Raw genomic sequence first — 20,745 nt, 5'->3', positions numbered from 1 at the left:
CCCAGTTACAGCAGCCCTGCAAGATGCCTCTAGTGAATCAAAACCACATTGCAACGTATGTTTACCAACTTGTTCAGCAGAATGCATTAAATCCTGTAAGCCCTTATTTTCAGCACAATTAGGAATCAACATCATTTTCTGTTTATGCAATCCAGTAATAGGCTGCTGATACTTTAACATATGAAACTGGCAATTCAAGGCCCTAATGGCCAAAGTTGCAGAAGTGTATAACTTCTGACCCCATCTATCCAGCGCCCTGGAGTCTCTATCAGAGGTGGTAGGATTTTTGGCAGTTGAAGCTTTAATGCCCTTGGGTCCCTGTGAAATGGTTTCAGGATCTGCAGTAGGATTTTTGAAAAGGAACTTGTGAGTCAGGAACCCTGTAATATCTATCAGGTTTTCTGGGAGCAGGAGGTAAAGAGTCAGCGGCCATGCTAGATTCCGAAAAGGCATCATCAACAATGTCCAGTACAGGAGGCATAGCTAAAGGCCTGTGCTGGGGCAGGAGTAAGAAATCCCTAAGCCTCTTTTTAGAAACAGAGAAATCCTGACTTGCCCAACGAAAATGCTCCCTGAGAGTATGCAAGGTTTCACCCAAAAGAGAAATCCTCTGGGGTAAAAGCAGAGGGAATAGAATCCTCAGCATCAGAATCCTCATAGGTAGATAAGGGTAAATCCTGGTCATTAGAGGAAACGGAAATTTCAGAATCCTGGTCAGAGGTATCATAAGGAAACTCAGTCCTAGGTCTCTTAGAGGGGGAAGGTTGGCTTCCCCTGATTAAAGTAATAAGGTCTTCAGTCATTCTTATCATTTGTTTTTTAGGCATAGAGGCCTGGCCATGCTGTCTGGGCACCCGTTTTCTAGGCATGGTTTGAGTTTTAGGCCTTGAAGAAGAAGATGGTGTCAGTTTAATATGCAAGTCAGTAGGCCTGAATACACCCTCAGAAGTCGGTGCCTGCACAACGGCTCCGGACCCATCCAAGGTAGAGACATCTGCAGGTTCCACAGTTGAAGCATCTCGCGGCATACCGGACTCAGAATGGGTCACAGTAGAGGCCTGCGAATCTGAAGTAGCGGGTATCAGGGGCTGCAAAAGCACCTCACTGAGTACCGGCACCTCGGCGGCCTGTCTCTGTCTTTCTCTTTGTGTTTTTTCAGAATGTCGGTAGTCGGATGGCTTACCAAAGACATATTGGGATAATTAAACCGAGCACCACAATATTTAGAAGTGAAAAAATATACAGACGACGGATAGTTCGTCGTTTAAATAAGGCACAAAATCGACAGTGAGGTACGTCGAGGTCAGGGCCCAGGCAAGGAAATCAGTACGAATGAAAATCTTTATGAGGTATTTGCTTTCCACAAGAAATGCCATTATTTACTTTTACTGACATTGGTTTAGAGCAAGAAAAAGTTTCCCCAACGGGGTACTTAGCTTTTAGTTGAAGACTTCTGTTCTGAAACTCGAAAACGAAAATTTCAGGAGTCGGACGACCGGCACTTGCAAACTGCTTCTGCTTCGGGCACCGCACGGCAAGAAAGACTGATGTAATGACGTGGGCTGCATGTTTTATACCCCTGATGACCTGACATCATGGAAGAGGAGACAGCAACCGACGTAGGACCCAAGACTTTGTTAATCAGGCCGACTGAGGGCTACTGCAAGCAGATAACCCAAATGTGATGACTGCAACAGTGAAACACAGAACATCAATCTGAAAAAAGGAAATGAGTGTTAAGGCCTTGGGGGGAAGCAGGGATGCCAGCAAAGGCACACAGTCTGGATCCTGCACCCCAGAAAAACATGGTCCTGAGAAGGAGTCAGAAAAGACTTTTTGAAGTTTATTGTGAACCCCAGGCTTTGCACAAGGGAAATGGCAAAATGAAGAATTTGCAGCAAGATCTCTGGAGACGATGCCTGAAACAGGAGGGCAGCCAAGTAAAGAAAGACTTGGATCCCCTGAAGCCTGCAAAAAGTAATCACAGGAGCAAGGCATTTGGTGAATACCCTTGGGGCAGCAGAAAGAGAAAGTACAGTTGTGTACACTTACCATAAATGTAGATGTTCGAGTGTATTCACTGTTGCAGTCATTACATTTGGGTAATCCTGCTGGCAGGTTGCCCTCAGTTGGCCTGAATTCCAAAGTCCTGGGTCCTGCATCGGCTGCTGTCGCCCCTTCCCTGACGTCAGGTCATCAGGGGTATAAAAGAAGCAGCCGACACAATTTTCTTTAGTTTTTCTTGCCCCAGATGTCAGTTGTCCCCTAAAAGGGTAGCCAAAATTTATATATATATATATATATATATATATATATATATATATATATATATACATACATATATATTTGTGTATATATATATATATATATATATATATATATATATAAATACATGCACCAATATAAACTTTACCTTCATCTACAAGCAAATACACCACATAGGTCGTATAAATCAGAGAAGGAAAGATAGGTTCCATCAGAAGAAAGGGGATGGCGGGTGGGTAACCTGGACTGCAACAGTGAATACACTCGAACATCTACATTTATGGTAAGTGTACACAACTGTACTATGTTCTTCGTGTTTCACTGTTGCAGTCATTACATTTGGGTAGAGTCCCAAAGCTATGGTTGGGAGGCTGGAGCTAAATAGCATTAGGAGCAGCTATGAGGCCCTGCAGAACTGCAGTGGCAAAGCCTGCCCTGGATTTAGAGTAGAGTGGCAGATGATAGTGGTTTGTAAAGGTGTGCAGTGAACTCCAAGTAGCAGCCTCTAAAATGTCCTTGGTTGGTACTCCCCTGAGAAAGGCTGCTGAAGTGGCTGCGGCTTTGGTTGAATATGGCCTAATGCCCTTAGGCACTGGCTTGCCATGGTGTAAGTAGCAGAAACGAATGCAGCGGCCTATCCACTTTGAAATAGTCTGTTTGAGATAGCCTTTCCTTGTGATCCTGCAGCATAAGCCACTAGTAATTGTTCTGTCTTTCTGAAAACTTTGGTTCTGTCCAAGTAGAATCTAAGCTGTCTGTGTACGTCCAAAGAATGCAGAATTCTCTCTCCCTTGTTCTGTGGATTTGGATAAAAAGTTGGCAGATGAATAGTTTGGTTAAGAGCCACACTGGGTACCACCTTAGCCATAAATGTTGGGTTTGTCCTCAGAGAGACCCTGTCTGGATAAAAAATTATAAAAGGTTCCATAGCCATGAGTGCCTGTAGCTCTGAAACTCATCTTGCAGAAGTTATTGCTAGGAGCAGAGCTGTTTTCCAAGATAAAAACTTTATATCGGCAGTAGCAGCTGGCTCAAAAGGAGGCAGGGTAGTTTTTCCAAGACATATTTGAGGTCCCATGCAGGCATTGGTGATCTCCTTGGAGGCCTTAAATTTTTGGCTCCTCTGAGGTACTGCTTTAATAAGGGATGAGAAAAGATTGGTGGCTCTGTATTGTAATGAGCCGAAATGGCAGAGGCATGAATTTTAATAGATGAAAAAGATAGGCCTTTGTCCATCATCTTAGTTAAGTATTGCAAATTCTGAGGAATATTTGGCACAGCTGTATCAGTTCCTTGTGCCTGGTTCCAAGCACAGAATCTCTTCCATTTTCCAGCATACGATTTTCTAGTACTTGGCCTTCTGGCTTCCAAAATGACATCCATCACAGCTTTACTGAGAGGTGTGTTTTGTATGACTACATTATCTGCCATGCTGCCAGGTTTAAAGTCCTGAGTTGGTTGTGCAGGATCTGATTGTTTTGCTGGGACAGTAGATGAGGTATCTGAGGTAAGGTCCAAGCTGGGCATTGAGACAAGTTCCTTAGGATTAGAAACCAGTACTGGCAGGGCCAGTCTGGGGCAATCAGTATCATTTTTGGCTTCTCCTGCCTGACCTTTAGGAGTACCTTGGGGTGGAGAGGCAGTGGTGGAAAGGCATACACTGATAGGTTTTTCCAGCTGAAAGATAGGGCGTCCACTTTCCATGCTTGTCTGTGATAAGTCCTTGTGCAGAATCTTTTTAGTTGGAAGTTGTGAGGGGAGGCAAATAGATCTATGTCCGGGCATCCCCATTTCCTTGTTATCATGCTGAAGACTTGTGGATCCAGCTGACACTCGTGGGGATCCATGATGTTTCTGCTTAGTTCATCTGCCAGAGTATTTTCCCTTCCTGGCAGGAATTGTGCCTGCAGATGTACTTAGTAAGTTAATGCTGTGTTCCAAAAAGTCATGTCTAGTCTGCAAAGGGGGTAAGAATGTGTGCCCCCCCCTGCTTGTTTATATACCACATGACCGTGGTGTTGTCTGTCTTTATCAGTTGTTGTCCCGGATGAAGTAGGTCCTTGAAGGCTGTCAGGGCATTTGAACAGCTAGCATCTCTTTTTGATTGATATGTAGATGCATTTGGGTTGAGGACCATGTGCCCTGAATGCATCTTCCTGACATGTGGGCCCCCCAGGCATAATCTGATGCATCCGTTGTTAGTGTCTGCCTGGCTAGGGGTAATGTGAATGGCTGTCCCTTGTTTTGGTGACAAGCCTTTGCCCACCATCGAAACTCCTGTTGTAGGCAGGGAATGAGAGTAATCATTGTTTCTAGGCTGTGGCAATGTTGAGTCCAAACACTTTTTAGGTACCACTGAAGTTTCCTCATATGTAGTCTTGCATATGGAATTAGTAGGATGCAGGATGCCATGAAGCCCAAAGCCTGCAAATTTTTTCTTGCAGATAACTGGGCCTTTGTTGCCAACATGTTGAAATAGGTAGTCAGTTGCCTTTGTTTGTCTGGCATGAAATAAGCCATCTGGGCAGTTGTATTTAAGCTTGCACCCAGGAATATTATCTCTTGAGATGGTACTAGTTTTGATTTATTTTCGTTGACTGTGTACCCCAGGCATGTTAGAAGTCTTTTCACAAACGCCAGATGCTGTAGAAGAATGTCCTTGTTCTCTGCTTGAATTAGACAGTCATCCAAGTAAGGATATATTTGTATTCCTCTTTGTCTGCAGAATGCATTTACTGGTGCCAGGCACTTTGTAAAGACCCTGGGGTCAGTAGATAAGCCAAAGGGGAGTGCAGAGAATTGGTAATGCATTGTGCCAGCCTTGAATCTGAGGTATCTTCTGCATAATTGTCTGATTGGGACATGCAGGTATGCCTCTTTTAGGTCTAGAGTCACAAGTTGCGTTCTTGCCCAGCATGGGCAGAAGCTGCTGCAAAGTCAACATCTTGAATTTTGGTATATCCATGAATGTGTTCAGAATAGATAGGTCTAGTATTGGTCTCCAGGCCTTGTCCTTTCTGAGTACCAAGAACAGTCTTGAGTAAAATCCTTGTCCCTGATCTTGCTCTGTTACTTGTTGAATGGCCCCCATGTCCATGAGGGATGAGCCTTGTTTTTGTGCCTCTGCCCATTGATTTTTTGGCAGATCTGGCCAGCCGTTTGCCTTTGGCAGGGTATGTGAATGGAACTTGTAGCCTCCTTGTGACACGATATTTAGAACCCACTTGTCCTGGGTTATAATGTGCTAATTTTGAGAAAAAAGTGCTAATTTTCTCCCTAAGGGTGCTGCCAGGAGATAAGTCCTTGGTGCAGGCAGGGGGAAGTCATTGGGACTGTTTCCTGTATGGTTGTGATTTGTCTTCTCCAACATGGAGGTAGAAGCACCCCAATTGCTTTGACCTGTATGAACTTTGCGCCTGGGATCTGCCTCTAGGGCATCTGGATCTGCCCCTTTGAGGTCTGTCTGACACAGGAAAGGACCAATTCTTTGTAGGCCAGTGTCTACTAAACCTAGGTGGCTGTACTTGTAAAAAAAATCTTTGACAGTTTGCATAGATTTAGCTTTGTCCTCCATTTTCTTTAACACCTCTTCTGCCTTAACACCAAACAAAGTATCATGCTGCAAAGGTGCATCTAATAATTTATCTTTGACATGATCAGGCAGATTTTGTTCCTTTAACCAAGCATGCCTCCTAATTACAGAACCCGTAACTGTGGCCCTGCAGGAGGCCTCCAAAGAATCAAAACCACATTGCAAATTATGCTTTCCAACTTGTTCAGCTGCATGCAATAAATCCTGCATTTCCTTGTTTTCTGCACATTCAGAGTTTAATAACATTTTCTGTTTAAGCAATGCCATGACATGTTGCTGATATGTGAACATATGAAACTGACAGTTTAAGGCTCTTATAGCCAAGGTAGAAGCTGTGTAAACCTTTTTCCCCCATCTATCCAGTGCCCTAGAATCTCTGTCAGAGGGGGAAGGATTTTTTGCAGTGGAAGCCTTAACTCTTTTGGGACCCTGTGAAATAGTTTCTGGGTCTGCAGCAGGGTTTTTAAAGAGGAATTTATGAGAGTCAGGAACCCTGTAATATCTGTCAGGCTTAACAGGAGCTGGAGGTAAGGAATCAGGGGTAAGACTAGACTCCGAAAACACATCATCTACAATGTCTAACAGGTGGAATGGCTAGTGGCCTGTGTTGAGGTAGTAAAAGGAAATCCCTGAGCCTCTTTTTAGATTCTGAAAAATCTTGGCTCTCCCAGTGGAAATGCTCCCTCATGGTATGCAAGGTTTCCCCAAAAGAATAGTCCTCTGGAGGAGAAGCTGAAGGTATAGATTCTTCAGCATCAGAATCCTCATGGGGGGGGAGAGAGAATATTCCTGATCAGAAGAGGAATCAGAAGAAATAGAAACCGGATCTGAAGATTCATAGTCAGTCTCTTGCCTAGCCCTCTTGTCAGGAGGGGGATGGGAACCCCTGATCAAGGTAATCAAGTCTTCGGCCATTTTGAGCATCTGTTTTTTGGGCATAGAGGCCTGTCCACGTGGCTCTTGAGTTTGTTTCTTTGCTTTAGAAGATGCTTTAGTCTTTGCCTTTGAAGTTGAAGTTGGTTTAATGTACAGATGTTTAGGTCTGAATACACCCTCAGAAGCCGGTGCCTGCTCAGCGGCTCCGGACCCATCTGAAGGAATAGTATCCAAGGCTCTAATACCTTGAGTTTCCAGTGGCATGGCCAACTCCACGTGGGAGTTGGTAGCGGCCTGCGACTCTAAAGTAGCGGGCGTCAGGGGCTGCAAAAGTGCCTCACTGAGAACCTGCGACTGGCTTAGGAGAAGCTTTGTCGTCTGTTTTGGGCCTCGGTTGTCTATCTCTCTCTTTTTCTTTGCATTTTTTGTGAACTCTGGTAGTCGGATGGCTATCCAACGACATTTCTGGATAATTAAACCGGAGTCTAAAATAGCTTAAAGCAAAATCATACTGACGCTTAATAGTGCGTTGGTTAAATCTAGCACAAAACCGACAACCAGAAACGTTGTGATCAGGGCCTAGGCAAGGAATACAGTAAGAATGAAAGTCCTTATGAGGTATTTGCTTTTCACAAGAAATACAGTTATTTACTTTTTCTGAAACTGGTCTGGAGCAAGAAAAAAGTTTCCCCAACGGGGTACTTAGCTTTATTGAAGACTTCAGATCTGAAACTCGAACACGAAAATCTCAGGAGTCGGCCGACCGGCACTTGCGAACTGCTTCTGCTTCGGGCACCGCGCAGCAAGAAAGACTAAAGAAAATGGCATCGGCTGCTTCTTTTATACCCCTGGCGACCTGACGTCAAGGAAGGGGCGACAGCAGCCGATGCAGGACCCAGGACTTTGGAATTCAGGCCGACTGAGGGCAACCTGCCAGCAGGATTACCCAAATGTAATGACTGCAACAGTGAAACACGAAGAACATCTGAAAATGCAAGCAGCAACAGAGAAACCTAACAACTTCCTGAAAAGGGGATGAATAGGGATATGGAGATAAGCTTCCTTAAGATACAGCCACACCATATAAGCCCGAGGAAGCAAAAGAGGGAACAAAGTCTGAATGGGACAACATACGAAAAGAGGGCACCTTCAGAAAAGTGTTTAGATGAGAGAGGTCCAGAATTGTTCTCCAGGTACCCTCTTTCCTGGAGACTAAAAGCATCCTGAAATAAAAACCCCTCCTCCTTTGGGACACAGGTACCTCTTGAATAGTACCCAGAGTCAAAAAATCTGAAAGCACCCCTGGAAAGAAGGACAGCTGTTCCTGAGGGGGCTGAGGAATTCCCATAAAGGGGGGGGGTTCCAAATCATGAAATACTCATGGCATACAATGGACAGAACCCAGGAAACCTGAGTAATCTTTAGCCAAACAGGAAGAGAGAGCGAGTTAGGTGAAGAGAAAGAGGAAAGTGGCTGTGAAGAGTAGGACAGTCAGACAGCACCTGGTTTATCAGGAAAAGGAGACTTCTAAGGCACAGAATTCTGAGTAGCCTTCACATTAGCAGCCCTCTTGCCACCCTTTTTACCCTTAGAACGGTGGTGGGATTGCCTGTGAACAAAGGCTGGCTTACTCGGGTAGTTTCAATGAAATTTAGGCACAGGAGAAACAAACATGTTTAAGTTCCCATAAAGCCTTGCCCTTATCCTGAGGGGACTTAAATCAGCAGCAGCTTTGCCAAACAAGTGTTTATTATCTAGAAGGGCATCCATCGACTTAGCCTTAATATCATTAGGCAAAGGTTGAAGCCGAAGCCAAGAATACCTACTCATCACTGACCCAAAAGCAGTAGCCTTTGACTGCACTTGATGGAATGATCAGCCACCTGGCAGGAATTCCCTAAAAAGGAAAGGGCAAAAGTCTTACCTTCAGAGTATGGAAGATCAGAAATCACCTGACAAGCTTGTGAAAGCTGTGCCAAAAAGTACCTGGATATATGGGTCTGATAATTAAACGTCCTAAAAGCCAAGGTAGCAGAGATGTACACCTTCTTGCCTAGCTTTTCTTTGCTTCTGTTATCTTTATCAGAAGACAGTAACTTAGGAGAAGAAAGCAATTGAGAAGATTTGTCGGAAGCTACTTACACCTCTGAGGGGTCAGCAGTAGGACACTTGTACAAGAACTTACAGTCCTCATGCACCCTATACAATTTATCAGATTTCTTGGGGGCAGGGGGCTGAGAATCTGGAGCCTTAGAGGCATTTGAGAAGGCATCCAACAAAGCAGCCAAAACAGGAGGGACAGCAGAATGTCTGGGAGAATCCATCTGCAGCAGCTCGTAATACTAATACCTTTTTTTTGTATCTCTGAAATCTGACCACAATTCCATTTAAAGAACTTTATCATCCTAGAGATAGTGTCCCCAAAAGAAATCTCTGCAAAGGGAGTTATCAGGACCAGTAGATTCCTCTTCCTCTGATCCATAATCTAAAGGACAGGGAATCTGGGAGGAGTAATTCCTCATCTGACTCTGCCTCCTCCTCAGAGGAATCCTGTTCTCTAGGTCTCTTAAGGGGGGTAGATGACTAAGGGGGGGGGGCTGGATCAGAAACACCGTAAGGAGGTTTTAAAGCCATCAAAGCACTAAACAACCCTTGAATGAAGGACTGCCACTCACTCTATGGATCCTTAGGAGGTGAGGAAATATGTTTAGTCTTCTGCTTTTTCTTTAAGGGGGTGTCCACCTTAAAAAATGTGGAACACTCCGACCCCAGATGGCATTCAATAACTGTATTATGAGCTTCTTCTCTGGCTAAAATTTGGGGAACACCCCTAGGCCCATTGGAGATAATCAGCCACGGTTCCCCCTGAACGTCTGAAGTGGATGTTTACAATGCCTCCTCAGACATGCCTAAAGACAGATTCCTGCTGGCCTCCAAGCTGGGTGCGGCAGAAAAATCCAACAATAAAGCTGGGCGAACCTCTGAGCTAACACCCACTTCAGGAGGGACGTACAATGGAGGCTGTACAGCAGAAGATTCTGGCCTAGGTTTCTTGGCTGCCTTCTTCCCAGACAGCTGTCCCTTGGAATGGGAAGTTTCCGCCATCATGTCTTTAGCAAGAAGCTTAAGACATTGATTCTCAAGATAAAGCGCCAAAGAAGAAACCCTACTATGAAGGGATTTGGGAATAAAGGCCTGTTGTGCGAAGCGCCAAGGCAAAACAGACACTATTCATGACCGTCTTTATGGGAAATCTGTCTCCCTCACTGGCATTTACCCTTCTTGGATGATATGAAACCCCACAAGCAACAATATAGCAAACGAAAGGTAAGACAACAAAGCCCCAATGGGGCACTTATCTGTAACGGCTTACTGAACCAGCAACGGAACAGGTGTTCAGACAGACGATCAAAAGATGGCATTCGGATTGGTGGCAAAGAAGTTCTGAAAATGGTATGGCCGGACATCACTTTTATGCCCTACGCTATATGCAAGGAGCATACATGTGATGTACGGCATACCTTAAAGCAACTTAAATGCTTTAGTATACGGGCCAGACATCAGGCCACCTTTGGCAGGGCATCCCTAGTGTAATGAATATTGTAACAGTGAAATAGACGGACATCACTGCTAACTTTACAGCAATTTTTGTTTGGTTGTCTGAGCGTAACTGTGACTACAATTAATAATTTAAAGGGCTTCATTCATCTTTTTATGGGAGTGTCAAGTTGAGCCAATAGGATACTCACTGAATCGTCTTTTCCCTGCCTCCTACTGTTAATTTCCTACTCCTGTTTACCTCCTGTTTATTTCAGCAGTATGATGACCACAGATAATGGTTTGCTTAATTGTATCTTGAATGCAGAAGGTACATTTGACAATCTGGTGCTAATTCAATAAACATTTAGAAATATTAAAAATCTTTCAGTTGAGCAAGCAACATTAAAAACAACTGTCATATCAAGTTGCTCCTTTAAACTAATACAATGACAGTCATTCACATCATTATCTAACTTGCCATACTTTTTGACAACATGTGCAAGTCGCCCATTTAAACAGTCATGAGATGCAACATGTCTCTAATGTAATTCAGTTTGATTGCAGTTTGGCCACTCTGTGGAGTCTATCTTACCCTTAAGTTCTCCACTTCCTTCTGTTTATCTATTATTTTCTTCTTGAATAAGAGGAACAGTTTTGCTTGTCCATCTCATCTGATGATGTCTGTTACATTGCTCCTTTACCAGCTGACAAATATCTTGGTGGGCTGGAAAGAGTCTGTTTGGTGTTTAAGGATAAAGCTATCCAGCTCCACTGATGACTTTTCTGGGTACATAAATACTTTTGTACCAGAAGGAAAAAATATTTTCAAATTTACTGGTTAAAATAGCTTAAAACGTGTGTCCTAGACTTCTGTATTTTCTTAAATGTGGTGTGAACTTACTTTTTTTTAGCCTTGTCCTCAACGAATTGTCACGCCCCACAAATTTTTTTTTTTTGCGTTCATTTTCCAAGGCAAGTTTAGCAACTGGTCCTTCAGCTGGTAATGTACCTTTATAATTATGGCTCTAGGGAAACCTATGTGAAGCACTGTGGGCTCTGTCCATCAGTATCCTTTCTCCAGAATGCTCATCCACTCACTCTGTTGTTACACCATTAAATTAAAGAAGCCTTTTCCCTCCACTCATTCCGATATGTTCATAGATCTTAAATTTTCTCTCCTTAATCAGTCTTAAATGTCTACCAGCTTTACTCTTAATTTTTCCTGCACTACCTAGAGTTCTATTACTCTTGATATGTGCTCATCTTTAAAGATGCAGTGTCTGGATATCGCTGAAGTATTTTCAATCTCTTTTATTCTTTCATTACTTTGTATACAGGCCAACAGCATTGTATTTCTTTTCATTACCTCAGTGTCATTTTATCAATCTTTTCCTGCATGTTCATCACATCTACTGTTTTGGTATGGCAAACCTTTGTACTGCTGGTATCTGTCTATAGTGGAGAGATCCTGTGCCGATGGTGGAAAGTCGTGCTTTGTTGACAAGTTTGCATTAAAAGATCGGATGTTCTTAATGCACAATCATCTGAATTTAGATTTTTTTTCTGCGTAGATAACTGTTTTTTCATGGACTTTTCGCCAATCTCGAGGAAGAGAGCTTTGTCCAATGACTGCTCAGCTCCATACCATAAGTCAATTTATTACTAATGCTTTTGCATTAGAAAGGAAACAAAGTTATTGTACGTTTGATTAGGAGGGATATGGATGTGAGACCCCAGTTTGTTTTAGTGCTACTCCTGATCAGATGTATAAGCAGTACCAGAATTAATCTGTACGATTTGGGTATTTTAGTAACTTTTTGTGAATGGTAGCATTTGGGATGTTGTTGAAAGCATACTGTATGTGGGAAAATCTAGGAAACATGCTGGGGTTACTAGTTGGAGGATGGTTTATGTAAATGGATTTGTATGGTAGGGAGTTGTACTTAATGTTGGACAACAGCAACTGAATTATGTCTTTTGTGTGCATAATGCTGAGTATGAGGGAGTACCATTAGATACATTGTTAGCATACAGTGAGGAAATACTTTAAGGTATGTGAAAAAGATTGCCTTGTTGCATGGCTGAAGAGATGTTTTTCCAGGGAGTGTGTTAACCTATAACTGTTCACTTGTATGTAACAGTGGGTTTATTTTATGGATTGAGTGTATTATTCTACCTGTTTAGCATGCAGTGTCTTTGAGAAGAGAATTTGGGTAAAGTTGCGGTGTAGTATAAGTATGTGTTATGTCTTTAAGAAGATGGGGAAAAAGTAGTTAGAAGTGGGCAGGCAAACTCTGTAATGAATGTGTTATTAGGGGTTAGCTGGGGAATTGGGGGTGGAAAGAAAGGAGGGCACACCACTAAAATTAGCAAGAGTCAGGCTTTTTTTGTGCATGCTGAGAATACCCTGACCCTCTTAAGTATAGTCACAAAAGCTAAGAAAAGCTAAAACACAATGGATTCAACAGATAATTAAACATGTCACCCTTTATTTTACTTGTGCTGCAAATGAATTATTCAACATGAATTACTACACAACTGCATTACAACCTTTGGGTTTAATATCAACTTAAACAACTAATGGCAGTGTTCTCAGTTGTTGGGAGGCAGGTTCAGAAATTAACATAAAACATTACCTAATGCAAAACACTCATGAGACCCACACTGGGGAATAGGATGCAAACATCTTGTTATGCAGTGTTTACAATGCAAAAGTAAATGTTTATATTCTAGATCTAGTTCAACTTTTCTAAATATTTACTTTACAAGAGAAGCTTTTCCATGTCTAAACTACTTGTTCTCTTGCTGGCTTGCTCCAAGTACTGCAGAAAATCAGCTGATTAAGAAAGGCATGTATTCCTCTAGGCATGCACTGAAAGCAAGGCTGGCACTAATCTGCAGTAGCTACTGGTGTTCCAGTATACCTACGGATATAACAGGGACAAGATAAAGTTTGTTGAAAAGAAAATATACTAAAAAGGAAAGTAAAAAAGGTTTTACTAAAATTAAATATAAAATTATATATTTATATATATATATATATAATACATATATATGCACATACACCACACACACACTTGCGTGTGCATAAATGAAAGCAAATAAAGTTAACTATAGATTCAAAGTATCACTAGCACTAATAAAACAAAACAAACAAAAAAAAAAACTTATTCTCCTTACAGACATCTGGTAAGACTGTATCTAGAGTGCCACATGTAGTTGTAGAGACTGCACCAAAGCAAAAACAGATAATTTAGAAAAGGAAAACTTGGAAGAGATGCGGTTCCATCATATATCATTGTGAAATGGCACTGGTGCTGGACTGAGCTAGGGAAGTATAGTGTAGCTGCATGACAGAGAGGGAAAGAAAACACATTTTGTCCTATACAAAGTTACTCACTCCATTCTGTGGTGCAGCAGCAGATCCTTGAGAGCGTTTGTATTTGGCGGAATTCTTGTGCTCATGAGGCCCGGAATCCCCATTCTCATGTCACCCTAGCTCAGGGGTCTGCAACCTGCTACTCTGGAGCCACATGTGGCTCTTTCACCCCCATGCAGTGGCTCCCTGTAGCTTTGAAAAATAATGGCCAATCTACCACACACACACACACACACACACACACACACACACACACACAAAACAGTGATTGACTTTAAATATTGCTCTTATAAACTAAGAAACTTTCTAGGACAACATGGTTTCTGTTAACATGCATTTTACACACACACACACACACACACACACACACACACACTGACAGAGATAGAGCAATCCCAACAAAGGAACAAAAATAGGGATGTATTTTAAATATTGCTCATAAATTTAGTTCTTTTATATTTAGTATAATAAGTATATATAAAACTTTATACTCTGTGTTATCTTCATTTTAGGGGTCAAATAGGTTTTGTGGCCGCCGATGAATTTTATTTGGTGGGAGAGGGCCAAAATGGCTCTTTTGATAGTGAAGGTTGCAGACCCATGCCCTAGCTCATAACTTAGCAACTCTCTATTGATTTTGAGCCCCCCCTCCAATACTCAAAGGAAGAAAGTGGGATTTGAGAAAAAATAAATTACAGTTTAAAAAGAAAAAAAAAAAAATATATATATATATATATATATATATTATATATGTGTGTGTGTGTATGTATGTATGTATGTGTGTGTGTGTGTGTGCATCTGTTGATGTTCCTCCTGCATTCTGGTGACACCTGGGACAGGAACACCCATCTACTCCCCCCCCTTTCCATTTCAAAGTTCATAGGTTCATAGGTTCATAGGTTCATACTAGGCTATCTGCCCAAGGGCATTTATAAGCCTAGCCCATAGTTATGTGGCTTTCGCCACCCCTTTAGTTTGAATAAAAACTATGCCTATCATTTTGCTGTGCCTCTGTCAAGCAGTGACGCTGAAGTAATCCCTGGGGTATATCTGCAATCTCCCATCCATTGGTCAAGATTCCTCTTGAACAAGACCAGAGAGGTGCTCTGCCTCACATGTACCGGGATTTTGTTCCACAGCATAGGAGTCTCTGGGTGATGAATCTGTCCCTCCAGCACGCTCTATTTATAACCGTGTCAAGGTTTAAGTCTCCGCCCTTGTGGTTCTGAGGGATCTAGATTTTTGAGGTGAAGCATATTCATCAAATCTGGGTTTGACATGGCCTTATATGTCAGGCACAGGTCACCTCTGAGCAAGCGGTATGAGACTGAATAGAGCTGGAGTTCTTTCAGTCGGGCAGCATAAGACATATTTTTGAGACCCTTTATCCTTTTGGTGAGGAACTTTTGGGGCCTTTCAAGCTGCAGCAGGTGTCTGGTCAGATACATTCGAACGGGCATTGTACTCAATCATAGGTCTAATAAGTGATGAGTACAGGGGACGATGACCTCCCTTGATCTAGATGTGAATCCCTTCATGATCAGGTGGGTGATATAGAAGGTTTTCCTAACTACTTTAGCAACATGAGTGTCAAACGAAAGGCTACTGTCAACCTGGGTCCCCCGATCTCTGATGACTCTTTCTGTGCTCTGTGGATTGCCACCTATATGGTAGCTAGGGGTAGCCTTGTTTTTCCCAAAGGGTATGACTATGCATTTTTGGCGCTTAACTTCAGGCCATGGCTCTGGCACCAGTTATCCATTTCTGTGAGGCCCTTCTGGAGGATATCTGTGTCAGATGTGTTTTCGACTATGGCTTCAGTTTGCAGTCATCTGCAGACTTTGTCAGCCATAACCCTCCTGTGTTTGGTTGTACTTCAGAAAAGTAGATGCCGAACAAGAGTGGACCCAGGACTGAGCCCTGTGGGACACCACTTGTGACAGGCTTTGAGTCTGACATGGCTCCAGCAACTCTGACCCTGTGGGTTCTGTCACTTAGCCAGTTTGCAACCCATCTTGTGATGTATGGGTTTACATTCAAGCTGATGAGTTTTTCGATGATACCTGAGTGGGGTATTGTGTCAAGGCCTTTGCCAGGTCGAGGTAGGCTGTATGGACTGCCTTTCCTCATCAATGGCCTTGGTGACTGTCTCGAAAAGTCAACCAAGTTTAAGAGGCAGGATCTGCCTTTGACAAAGCCAAACTGAGTTGGATCCAAAGTCTGCAAGTTCCCTATGTCTTTATTTATGAGTTCCATTATGATCCTCTCCATGGCTTTGCAGATAAGGCTTGTCAAGCTAATGGGGCGGTAATTTCCAGGGTCTGTGGAGGCACCGCCTTATGAAGTGGGACCACAGTCGCCGTGCGCCACTCCTTGGTGCGTATCCTGAGGTGAGGCTAAGATTAAACAGCTGTCCTAACTGTGGGTTTAATTCCTCGTTGAGTTCATGAAGCACACAGCCGGGGACACCATCCGGTCCCATGGATGCTGTGTTTTTGCCTTAGTGAGGGCAGTTCTCACCTGGGCGTTGGAGATGTTTGGGGCTACAAACCTTTGGTATAGATATCTCGCCTTTGGGGGGGGGAGAAGTTTGCACTGAACCTGTCAGCCAGTATGTTGGCAATGTGTGTAGGTTCAGTAATTTTCACATCATTTTGAACTAATTCTGAGCATATCTGGGAGTTTCCTCCTAGGTTTCTAACATAGCTAAAGAAGGCCTTATGATTCTCTTTAGAGTCCTTGGCGATTTTTCTCTCAAAATTTGCCTTGGATGATTTTATGAGAGCTCTTAGTTTTTTACTTATAATGATCAAAGGTGTCTTACCTTTCAAGGATTTTGCTCTAGTCAATGTAATATTTTGTAGAAAGAAATCCAGTACATCAGTACACCTTTAGAAACAGTAATGATACTTTTATAAATCATTACCCTCAACACTGCATTATTACACAACAAAAGAATCCTGTGGGTAACAGCCATAGGAAAGTAGCAGTTATTTTATTCAAAATAAATTTAATACTGAGTATTTCTTAGTAAAGGCAAACATTTTTATGAGAAAATAAAAAGACATAATATAGCAATCTAAACAGAAAAATACAGTGTTTCTTTCAATGAAATGCTTACAAGCATGCAAATAAAAAAATGCTACAGTAGGAACAATAGAAAGAACACTTGGTCAGATGATGACTTTGAAGTGCATGTGTACTAAGCATATTTTAGCATTCCACCAATGATGTGGAGTTTAACAGTGACTAGAACTGTTATGTTAACAATGAGCTTTCCAAGCTTAGCTCCAAGTCTTACTGAACAGGTTACGGCAAGTCATATTTATTAAGTCAATAGCAAAAGCAGTGCATCTATATCACGTTATCAAAAGTTTACTTAATCGAATCAATACAGGTCAAACTTTACTGATAGATTAAGTAAAACATTGAATAATGTAAAAAACAAAAACAAAAAAAAAACTAATGGTGTAGGCAGGGTGGCAAGCATCCCTGCTCCCCCTACACACCCCCTACTTAAATATACCAACTCCGAGACCGCACTACATTGAGGTAAATGGAAATATCCCCTTACGAAGATTTCCATTTACTTGCACAATGTTTTTCACTTTTGATATTGACGTGCCAACAATATCAGACTCGATATTGTCAGCTTACGACAATGTGAAGTAGACCCAAAGCAGCTGCTTCAACCTCTTCCCAAAGCATTGGCTTTTCAAAGAAAATGGCTTTATACATTAGTTTTAAAGGGGCTGCCAGCTCCTTATGGCCCATCTCAGTCAGTCAGAAGAAAAATATATATTTACTGCTGTTTAAACTGGCATGGGGCAGCAGCCTTGTTTACATGACAACATAAAAGACTACTGTCCAACATGGTACAGTGGGTAACATTGTCACCTTGTAGTAAGAGGTTCTCCAGTTTAATTCTCGGCTTGGGTGCCTTCTGTATGGAGTCTGCATATCCTCCCTGCGGTTTCGTGGTTTTCCTCTGGGTGTTCTGGTTTCCTTCCACATTCCAAAGACATGCAGTAGGTGGATTAGACACTAAAATGGCCATACATGTGAGTGTGTGTGCGAGTGAGTGGTATGGATGAACTACTGTGGCAGGGGTAGCCACCCGACGGTGTAAACCTTGGCTTAACATGATTGTCAGTGTTGAAGTGACACCCCGACTCCATGTGCAAAATGGGAAAAAAGGGGTTGAGTATGGATGGATGGATAAGACTACTGTCAACTTTTTAGATACTTACACACTGTTCTTCATACATTCCATCAATACAATTCAGGCTACCTGAAGAACTCGTCTGTATTTTTTTTAAACAAGAAACATCTTTATTACATTATCACGTATGTCATAGACCATGTGATATTTATATAAATGAAAATAAACCATAGTGACACAATTTCAGTTGCAAACATTATGCATTCCAAACTGAGCTGACACAACTGTAGCTGCAGGCATTATACATCACTTTTAACATAACCAGTCATTGTTACTTAACAATGACATGGCTCATTCAAATCCTATCGTCTTGTAATCCTCGTTCCTCCTCTGCATGTATTGATCTCACATTTCCCATTTTTTCCTATGTAATTTGCTCCTACCTTTTTCTAAAGATTCCAGTTCTAGTTGTTTTACCTCCATTACTATCTTCGCTACTTCTAGTAAACTGACCTGTATTTGTGAAGATTATCAAGCAATGTAAGCAGCAGCACTGAAAGCTGATAGGACACTGGGACACACACAAGAACAGACATCATTGATGCAAAAAAGAAGTTAAAATCCTTTCACAATAATTAATCTGCAGCATTATCTGTAATGTTACAAAATTCAGCTTTGAAAGAAAACACTGAGTAGGATACAGAGATTAGAAGCTGGGAACAAAAAGTACAACTACATATACAAACAAAGAGGAAAACCTTAATATACATGGGGAGAAGGAAAAAAAGGAGGGCAAATTAATAGACTAAGAGACAATTCACTAACCATCTTGGGCACAGAAAGATTAGTACAAAGAGACTCCTTGTCCCTATGGAAAAAAAAAAAAGGAGGAACAGCCATAAGAGCATAGAGTTCAGACACTCTCTCTTCAGACACTCTCTTAGCTGAAGTAAAGGCCAAAAGGTCTTCCGTGTACAATGCTGTAAGGAATATGAAGCTGCAAGCTCAAAAGGAGCAGAGTTAATTTTTCAACAACAAAATTAAGATCCCAGGAAGGAGGAATAGGTTTCCTGGGAGGTCTGATATGATGGCTGCTTCTAAGAAACAGCCTGACCTCAAACTTAGAGACCAGAGGAGGAGTTAATGGCAGACAAACAGAAATGGCTGAAAGATGCACTTTAACTGAAGAATAAACTAATCCAGTACAGAGCAACTCACACAAATAAGAGAACCAGAGGGATTTCCACAGAAAGTGGATCCTGGCTGTGCAAAACACCAAACAGAACATCTCTTGGAGACACAACATTTCCTGGTAGTAGGTTTTCTGGCTTCCTGCACAACCCTAAGCACGTCCTCAGAAGGGAAGGTGCCTAAAAGGGATCAAAACCCTATCACCCACAATGTCAGTTGAAGAGTGGACAAGTGAGGATGGATGAGAGATTCCTTGGCTTTTGTGAGTAGGTCCACCCTGTGAGGTAACTTCTGATGACTGCCCTTGGCTAGGTACAGAAGAAGAGGGAACCAATGCTGTTTGGGCCAAAAGGGAGTCAACAACACGATTTTGGGGGAGTCTTGCTCTATCTTGAGCAAGACCCTCGGAATGAGAGGAAGGAGGGAAGGCATAGAGAAACATCCCATTCCAGGAAAAAGAGAGGGCATCCACCTTTCAGGCCAGAGGACTTGGGACTCTGGTGCAAAAAAGAGGAAGTTATTTGTTCAAAGGGGAGGCAAAAGGATCTACCTGAGGAGTACCCCACTTATGGGCAATGTCCAGAAATACATCTCTGTGAAGCATCCATTCATTAACCTGTGCTATGGATCTGCTCAGGGGGTCTGCCACTACGTTCTTCTCTGAAGGAATATAAACAGCCTGAAGAATCACTTAGTACTGGACAGCTAGATCCCAAACTTGAAGAGCCAGTCTGCACAGAAGGTAGGACCATGTTTCCTCTTGCTTGTTGATGTACCACATTACTGTGGTATTGTCTGTAAAGATTTTGAGAAGCCCTGGGAGAAAGAGAGTGAAAGGCCTGAAGGGTGAAAATGAGAGCTCTCATCTCCTTAATATTGATATGGTCTGACCTCTGATGAGGGGGCCAAAGACACTGGCCCTTGAGAGGACCAAAAGAGGCTCCCCATCCAATGTTTGAGGCATCTGAGAAAAGTTCCAGAGCGGGGACGGGGGACTGGGAGATGAAAAGGAAATCCCAGCTTGAGGGATAGATGATGAATCCACCAGTGAAGCTCGAGCTTGAGGCATGGAAGATGAGGAACTGGAAAATCTAGAGGATGACAGTGTTGGAGCCCTACTGACTTTAGGAACTCCTGAAGTTTTCTCATATGGAGCCTGGATAGAGGTACCATAGGAATGGTGGAGCCCATGAATCCTAGTGCCCTGAGAAACTCCCTGGTTGTAACTAAAACCTGAGGAAGAAGTGATTGAAAAAATGCAATCAGAGAAAGAGCCCTAAGAGGAGGCAGGGAGGCCAGCATAGAGAAGGTCTGGATCCTGCAACCAAGAAACACATAATCCTGAGAAGGAACCAGGGATGATTTCTGGAAGTTTATTGCAAACCCCAGGCTTTGCAAGAGGCAAACAGTAGAGTAAAGGTGTTGAAGCAAGGGTCAGGACAGGAAGCCTGGATGAGGAGGTCATCCAGATAAGGAAAGATTTGAACTCCTCTCATCCTGCAAAAAGCAATCACAAAAGCGAGGCAGTAGAAAGGCCAAAGGGCAAAGCGGAGAACTGATAATGGAAGGAAGAAACAGTGAAACACAAAAACTTCCTGAAAAGAGGATGAAGAGGGATGTGAAGAGAAGCATCCTTGAGATCCAGACAGACCAGGAAGCCCTGGGGAAGAAGAGGAAACAGGGTCTGAAGGGATAACATCTGGAAGGAGAGAGGTCTGGAATGGGTCTCCAGGTGCCTTA

General features: G+C 42.6%; 1 protein-coding gene across 3 annotated transcripts in view; it reads right to left on the bottom strand.

Moving 5' to 3' along the window:
• Positions 1–20,745, bottom strand: part of FAM8A1 (family with sequence similarity 8 member A1) — a 731,350-nt gene that overhangs the window by 149,967 nt on the left and 560,638 nt on the right. The window contains exon 5 of one of the 3 annotated variants that reach the window (XM_044065265.1): positions 12,734–13,197. The exons of the other annotated variants lie outside the window; for them this stretch is intronic. Coding sequence (XP_043921200.1) covers positions 13,164–13,197 — 34 coding nt within the window. The 3' untranslated portion in view covers positions 12,734–13,163. Of the gene's footprint in view, positions 1–12,733; positions 13,198–20,745 lie in introns of those variants that run through there. 3 annotated transcript variants of the gene reach the window in all.

Source organism: Protopterus annectens, chromosome 3.part0 (genome assembly GCF_019279795.1).
Source record: "Protopterus annectens isolate FY-2018-M chromosome 3.part0, PAN1.0, whole genome shotgun sequence".
NCBI classification, from domain to species: Eukaryota; Metazoa; Chordata; order Ceratodontiformes; family Protopteridae; genus Protopterus; species Protopterus annectens.
Note: the sequence above shows the minus strand (reverse complement) of the source record. Positions and strands in the feature narration are given on the sequence as shown.